At 40.1% G+C, this 8,231-nt stretch overlaps 1 protein-coding gene across 4 annotated transcripts in view; it reads right to left on the bottom strand.

Annotated features, from left to right (window-relative positions):
* Nucleotides 1-8,231, bottom strand: part of LOC109482502 (cytochrome P450 4F12-like) — a 27,854-nt gene that overhangs the window by 8,335 nt on the left and 11,288 nt on the right. The window contains exons 1-7 of one of the 4 annotated variants that reach the window (XM_019785228.1): nt 7,362-7,474; nt 5,707-5,893; nt 5,073-5,223; nt 4,096-4,137; nt 2,975-3,102; nt 1,914-2,032; nt 1,314-1,376 (exon numbers count right to left, since the gene is read on the bottom strand). In XM_019785228.1, the coding sequence (XP_019640787.1) occupies nt 1,314-1,376; nt 1,914-2,032; nt 2,975-3,102; nt 4,096-4,137; nt 5,073-5,223; nt 5,707-5,877 (674 nt within the window). In that variant the 5' untranslated portion in view covers nt 5,878-5,893; nt 7,362-7,474. Of the gene's footprint in view, nt 1-1,313; nt 1,377-1,913; nt 2,033-2,974; nt 3,103-4,095; nt 4,138-5,072; nt 5,224-5,706; nt 5,894-7,361; nt 7,475-8,231 lie in introns of those variants that run through there. The other 3 variants (XM_019785229.1, XM_019785230.1, XM_019785231.1) reach the window with 3 other exon arrangements.

The raw sequence follows: 8,231 nt of genomic DNA, 5'->3' as shown, positions 1-8,231 counted from the left end.
AACGTTTTTATACACTTTACAAAACATGATTAACGTCTCGTCCCATACTATTTTGTAGCGATTTGCCGGTCATTGAAATCGGCAGAATTTTACATTCCAATAATATCCATCCCTATTATTATAATGTATTCGCCCAAATCTCCCACAGTCCTCTTCAAAATCTTGCATTTTCGCCAGAATCGGCGAAACTGGACTACACAGCCAAATTATTACATGGATTAAAATCGTGTCAATCGCGGCTATGGAAACGATACCGATCAAAAATGTAGGGAAGGCTTGTCGGAAGATTTTGAAAATTAATCTTCGCCGTTCAACGCACCCTTCCCAGTGGTGTGCGTGCGTCGGCAAAGGTGACCCGCTGGTCCCGCCTCGCAATTCGCTCAAACTTCTCGGCGTGGATGTCGGATGTCGACGGATTAATTTGGTATTTTTTTTAAACCAAGGACTATTTGAACATTTATATCTATGTCCCTCCAAAGTTAATTGAAAACAACACGTAACTTGGCGATATTGTTTCCCTGTTAGTAATAAAATTGACGCGGAAGAAGTTCGTGGACGAAAGGTAGGCTAGATTTATTTCGATTACACTGACTGACCGTTACGTTACTGACTTTAATAATAAAAGCTCGATGTACCAGCGAAATTTATGCTGCCAAATTTGCCCCTCAACATGCAAAACATGGGTTGAAAATTCAATTATTTTTCCGGGGGGGACATGCCCCCCCCCCGCCCAAAAAGTCGGGCCTACTCGGGCTCTAGTGGCGCCTGCGGCGCGATCGTTCGCGCCTTCGGCGCATCAAGCGGGGAAAATTTTCAATCAAAATCTCGTCCTCCCCATACGAAATTTCACTCTCCATGATTCACGCCGGCGGGGGGAGGGCCTAGGAAAAATTTTTTGAGCCGGGGGGAGGGCCTAGGAAAAATTTTTTTGACCTGGGGGAGGGCCTAGGAAAATTTTTTTACGCTACCCCCGGACGACCGGCCCTCCCCCCCCGGTAAATATCGTACAGTCCCTTAGGCCGCACCAAGTTAATCAAGTTAATCAACTGTTACTTCTCGGCCTCGCCTGCTTAATTTTTTCTGATTTGCAGAAAAAAAAGGTCCAGGTTCTGAATCAGCTCCAAAATCACTACATTTGGGCCCAAACAGCTCCTTGTCTTCCATTTTTTTTACATTATTTACATCTATCAATGCACTGGTTTGAAAAAATTCATTGTTAGAATTATTAATAATGACTTCATGGCTCCTATGATAGCTATCGGGACTAATATCAAATGCCTTAGCCTGTTTTTATCTCACAAAATTTCACTCACAGATCGGCCTGAACCATTAAGTCTCCAATCTTCTTCACTGCTCCAAGATAGTCTTCCTTTGTTCTGTGAGGAGGAATCGATATAAAAAATTTAATATAAGTATTGTGGTAATCATGCAGGTACACCAGGAGCTGTATCCCATGTATAAAGTACAGTACGGTCCAAAAAGGGTTTGCTTGTTCTAATAACCGACTACCTTTAAGATTATGGCCTGATAACCAATGGGCAATAGGGCCTTCTGATAGGTTCTTGCTATATGGAAATAGTATATGATATATTATGTATGAAGGCCTGTTAAATATTTCGAACCCTGAAGTATATCAATTATTATGTTTACCGAAGGAAAACATTGTTTTTGCTCCATTTCTTCTTCCTCTTCTTCAGAATCTGTTCCAAACACTAACCTCTGACCTGTCACCATAGTAACTGGTGTTGGCTTACATACAATGTTGCATATAGTAGGCATTTAGGCATATACATGTACATGTATGTGAATGTGTTTGAGTAAGAATTAACAGAGCAGACTATATCCGAAGGTAAACATGGTGCATTTGCTTTGCAAATATTACTTTAAAATTTCTAGTTAATAGATGTACTTACTTGTCAGACATCCCTCCACCAGAGAAAGCACACTGAAGGATGATCTCCATGGTACAAAGACTGGCCTGCTGGAACATCTCAACACTTTGGTCTTTCCCGTCATATTCTGCAAGCTTTTCCTACATCGATGTACACACAAGTGAGAGACCACTAGTATTTAGAAATTGTATAATTTTCAAATGCCACGAGATACCTGACCAAAACAAATCAATATATTGGTATCGTTTATCAAAAAACTAATTCCACAAGTCACATATATCCACCACCCTGAAAAAAATGAAAACTTGCAAGGTATAATGTTTACAATATCATCACATAGTCCAGCCAAGTAAAAATTATACTGCAGCTGTTTATTCTTACTTAAACACATTCATGTACATGTACATGTAACATTACAAGTAAATGGTGAGCAGACTTCCTCCAACTCTATTCTGCAACTTGCAACTGTACTTCATCACAGGGTGTCACTACAACACCAGTTACCATGGTGACAGACATCTGGTCCAGGTCATTGACCTTACGTGTTTGAAGAGGATTAGAAACAGAGCACAACAATTTGTTTTCCTTCGGAGGGGTAATATAAACACACGATCATCTCAACTGTACTACTACATCACGAGGGTGTCCCTACAACACCTGTTACCATGGAGACAGACATCTGGTCCAGGTCATTGACCTTACGTGTTTGAAGAGGATTAGAAACAGAGCAAAACAATATGCTTTCCTTCAGGGGGTAATATAAACTCACGATCATCTCAACTGTACTACATCACAGGGTGTCCCTACAACAACAGTTACCATGGTGACAGACATCTGGTCCAGGTCATTGACCTTATGTGTTTGAAGAAGATTAGAAACAGACCAAAATGATATGTTTTCCTTCAGAGGGGTAATATAAACTCACTATCATCTCAACTGTACTTCATCACAGGGTGTCCCTACAACAACAGTTACCATGGTGACAGACATCTGGTCCAGGTCATTGACCTTATGTGTTTGAAGAAGATTAGAAACAGAGCACAACAATATGTTTTATTATGAGGGGAAATAATAAAACTCACGATCATCTCTTCAGCAGCCATGTTGTAGACGCTGATGTACTGTTTGAGAATGTCGAAATGGAACGCGGGAGTCAGAAGACGTCGCTGGGCCTTCCAGATGGGACCATTACTGATGACCAGGCCGTTACCTAGCAACAACAATAACAACGACAGACATCATTCCCAGACCTGGAAAGAATAATCCAGTTAAGATTGTTTCAATTAAACTATGATGACACATCAAAAGTACTTTTGTATACGAAACATTGTCTTTACTAAAGAAAATTTAGGATTAAAAGAATTCTAATCTTGTAAGTTAGAACCTCCTCTAGAAATATTTCTTTACTGAAGAAAAATTAAGATTTAAAGAAGCCTATTCTAGAAAAATTATTCTCCTCTTAAGAAAAATGAGAAAATTGTTCATGGTGCAAGAAAGTAGCTATAAAGAAAGTTAATTTTTTTCTTATTTTTTTTTTCTTAGGCCATGTTGATTTGATTATATGGATGACATCCTCTGGGAACCCCAAAACTGATGCGCGCGTGCGAATAAAAAAAAAGTTTTGCAAAAAAAAAAAAGTTGCTTTCACTATGAAATCTACGTGGTCATGAAGGTTGAACAAATGGCACATAATATGTTATGGCGAATAATCTACTCTTCGAATTCATTTCTTTACATTTTTGTCTTTTTTCCTTTGATTTTGGCATTCTACGACATTGGTATCGTTTCTAAATGTTTTCCTTGCAACTTATGGTATATTTTTGCTCATTTAGCAAATGTTTTTGCACGATTTACAGTATGGTTGAAAACTTTTCTTTTTTTTTGAAACGGCCGAAAATTCATGCGCGCGCGGATGTCATCCATATAATCAAATCAACATGGCCTTATCATTCTCCCCCAAAGAAAAATTTTATTCCCAGAAGAAAATAAGAAAAACAAGAAAAAGCATTTTTGGTAGTATACGAGATAATCTACAATAGTACAAACACAAATTATGATTTCATGTTACAAATTGTGATATCAATACACAGGGTTTAAACAATGAGGTTTTCAATCGGATTGAAATGTCTTCAGTTTGACAGTTTTAACAGTAACAGTTTGACAGTAAGTTAGATATTGTCAGAAGAAATATTGTGTTTCTTACCCAGCCAGGGTCTCAGATGATCATAATCCACAGACTTCTTGGCTAAAAAATGATGCACAAAAGAGATCTTGAGGATATGATTATGATGAATACTTTTTAATCATTCAAAATAATAAATAACGAACAATTTAATCACCATATTTAAAAATTGATTGACCTAAATGGTATTGTAGGTACTACATGTAACTTGTTTAAAGTTAGAACTTTTGGTCCAACACAAAAAATTCTCAGTAGACTGACCCTGTGAAGCTTGTCACGTGGCTATGTAACTTGTTTGTTTTTTCCAATCAGAACAAAAACTATCAAGACATTAAATTGGTGTCGCCAAAAGATCACAGCACATTGGCACAACTTCTGTGCCTGCAAAAAACCTCAACTATATTGTGTAATGTGCATAGCACTTCGAGAGGACTTATTCTACGATGTATTTAAGGATGACATCCCGTCTAAAGTTTTCAAATGTTGTTTCAGGAAAGACATCGTCTGCAACAGGCAAAATTCTGATACAACATTGACCAAACGTCCAACGAAAATCATGAAAAATCCGATTTTTGCACAGGCGTAACTGTAACTGTAAGTAACTGCTGATGTACCAAAGTACAATGCCCATAGCCAGGGGGGCCCCAAGGCTCAAAGGTCCACTTTTTGGTCCACTTTATATCTGAAGGTGCAAGATTTTTCTTTAAAACTGGACTGATTCATGTCACCAGAGAGGCTGGAATCATAGGGAAACTGCTCACTTTGTAATTGAAAAAAGTTATCTCTGATATTTTCTTTAAAATTCTCTAAAAAATGCAGGAAATGCCATTTCAGAAGGTTCATTTTTCAAAATTTCCTGCGGGAGCATGCCCCCGGACCCCCCTAGGAACCTCGCGCCTTTGGCACTCGCCTCGCGCCTACAGCACTCTCTGGTCCCTCAAGCAATCGGGAACCCCCCCCCCTTCAAAATCCTGGCTACGGGCATGAGGTATACTTACTGGGAGCCTTCAGAAGCTGTTTGATTGGTGCAGGATGAGTGAGAGTGATCAGGGGCATGTACCCAGGCCACCACAGTGTGTGAGCACGAGGGTGTTTCTCCACTACGTCTCTTGTCATGGCCAGGTATTCCTCACCAAATTCATTACCAGCCTGCGAAAAATGCAAAATTCTCATAAGTGCTGTAGTCATTTATGAGACCATAAAAATATCTTTATCTGTATAGCCAGTATAACTGCCCTTTGGCAAAATACACCAGCTTCAAAGGCTCGCAGTGTGGTGGCAGCTGGCTATATTACACCGAACAACCTGTTACATCTAACCTTTGAACATCTAACTCTTAACATTGTTTAAGCTTAATGATAATGCCCCTGATGTACTTGTACTTGGTGAGAGCAAGCTTCTGCAATTATAGTTCTAAGGAAAGACTGAGTTTTTGAACACCTCAATCCATGGTTCTATATAACTACTAGTACTTGAAGACATGACACTTACTATAATGTGATATAATGGAATCAATACACCCAATTACACTTCATGAAAAATTTCTAGACATTATGCTTCAAACAGTGAATTAAATGGCTACGCCTTGTGGAAAAAGGATGCAGACTCTTAATTTTCTTATGGAGGACCCACCAAATGCAGGTTACAATACAGCCAGTGGAAGGGCGGGCAGGGAAACTTCAGTCCAGTACGGATGTCCCGAATGTACTTCTTCAGGAACTTCAGGACCACGAACACGAGATACGCGGCGACTGGAACCGACACTCCGACCGCAACCTCCCATAGACTGACTCCTGTCTTCATGGTGTTCAGCTTTTCCCTGTGTGCGTGGGGAAAGAAATCACAAACTCATTCAACAAGTTCCTATCTGCTAACAATTATGTTCCCATCAAGCCACACCAATTTAATTTCTTGGTTAACGGATTCGCCCGCTTCATTTTTTTCTGATTTGCAAAAAAAAAATTCAGAATCAACTGCAAAATGCTCATATTTTGCCCTGAACAGTTGAAAACAGTCGTTTTCTTCCTAGTTGTTACAGTTATTCCATCTTCTAATGCAGTGGTATCGTTAAAAGTTCAAAATTCATTGTTTAAATTTTGAACCAGCCTGGTGTGTTGACTTCATGGCTGCTATCACACCATTTTGGGCCATAATGGGATGCCTAGGCCTGTTTTTTGTTTTTTTTATCGCCCGCCCGCTCCATTGTTTTTCTAGAAAAATCCGTTAATGAAGAAACTAAATTGGTGTGGCCTTAATGACTATGATGCAAATGTGTTGATAACATGTACATTACAATATTGTACATTGCAATTTTGCGGTCTGAGGAAAATGGACATTTGTGGTGGCTGCAGGTGCAGCAAAAAGAAAGTCGTCAAATTATTTTTTCCTGGTAATGCTACTTACAGAAGTGACCAGGAAAACCATGAAGAATACTGCAAAAAATTGTGACATACAGCATGCCCGTAGCCAGGGGGTTCAGGGAGGTTCGAGGCTTTCAGACGGACCCCCCCCCCCCCCCACCACACACAAGGCTCAAAGGTCCACTGGACGAATATTCAGATTCCAGACGTTTAATACATAGGTCAGCAAGTCCAGACCCCGTGTGCTTAGCGACATTAGGGAGCGGGCGAATACTACGGAGGATGGCACCCAGGCTAACAAATTATAAGAAATTCAAATAGCTGATGCTTGCTGATCCCAGAAAAGTGACCTTTGGTAAGCTTAAATCTCGGGTCCTGGTAACCACGCCATGTCCAGTCAGGACCGGACCGTTTTTTCCATCAACCCAATTGAACTGGTTCGACAGCCTGACACCACAATTTTGACACAACTCAGTCAGTGACTTCAGGAAACCAAAAATCATTAAGAAATTCTTTGCTTCTTGTGTCATCTTGATCAAAAGACACAATCGAAATATAAAACCGCCTCTGCAGCGATATTTTTGCTTAGTATTAAACTTGGGACTGTACGGTATGTATCGAGGGGGAGGGGCGGTTGTCCGGGGGTTCGGCTTAAAGTGTTTTCCTATGTTCCCTCAGGTCAAATAAAATTCCTAGGCCCTCCCCCTCAAAATCATGTGTTTTCGTTGGCCCTGCCGCGGCTCAAAAAATATCCTTTCTTTCCCCCTAAGGCCCTCCCCCGACTCAAATTTATGTTTTCTCTTGTACTAGTTACAGACCCTCCACCAGCCCAAAAATTATTCCTAATCCTAGGCCCTCTCCCGTGCCTCTTCCGTAATAAACGGAACGTTTAGCGTCACAAAGTATGAAAACATAAGTCTTACTTACTTACAAGATCCCGATGTTAAAGTTGAGGAGACGCCCTGTGCCTCAGAGACGCTCAAACGTGTGACTGCGAGTGTTCCAAGTCACTTCAAGAAGCTAGACACAAGTCCTTTTATATTTTTCTCTCCCGCAACGTCCGGGAGGTCGTTGAACCTTGACCCAGTCGACGGACAATAGGCAAAAGTCACGCGACGTCTTAGTGCGTCGTTGACATGACATGTGTACACAAGCACACGGTTTCTTTGTAAATTTGCATGGTCACATGCATGGCATGCTGGCATTAACTGTTATATCTTACCATGCACTGCAGGGCTCGAAATACAGGGGTGCATGTGCACCTTAGTGCACCCAAATTTGGAGCTGTGCACCCAATTTTTTTCTGTGGGTGCATTACCAGTGCACCCAAACATTTTCGTAGGTTTACGTATTTTAAGTATACTAGCTGCTACACAGCATTCTTGTGTTAAAAAACATAAAAACAAAAAAACATAAAAAACACTAGAGTTCGATGATCTCATACCTCCATGACATGTGTAACAGTATTACTTTCATAAATCTTACGCATGGTGATGACCACCTGTAATTGGCTTACATTTTTCACCGCATATATTCAAATTATATGAGGCCATTTGCATATATTGTATCAATTGATCATACTCTCCACCAAATGACAGGGTTATCTTAAGAAATAAGGCTATTCTAGCGTTTCCTCATAAATTATGCAAATGAGGTCCTGATTGAAATAAATTATGTTTAGTGATGTTCACCTTCACTGAACTTCCAATTATGGCAAGTATTAAATTCCCAGCAGTTACAACCATAAAATTGTACCAATTTGCCATTTATTATGCAAATTAGGTCTTCCTTTACATA

Source organism: Branchiostoma belcheri, unplaced genomic scaffold (assembly GCF_001625305.1).
Source record: "Branchiostoma belcheri isolate BF01 breed outbred unplaced genomic scaffold, Haploidv18h27 scaffold6, whole genome shotgun sequence".
In the NCBI taxonomy this organism is placed as follows: domain Eukaryota; kingdom Metazoa; phylum Chordata; class Leptocardii; order Amphioxiformes; family Branchiostomatidae; genus Branchiostoma; species Branchiostoma belcheri.
This window is presented reverse-complemented; position numbering and strand designations above follow the sequence as displayed.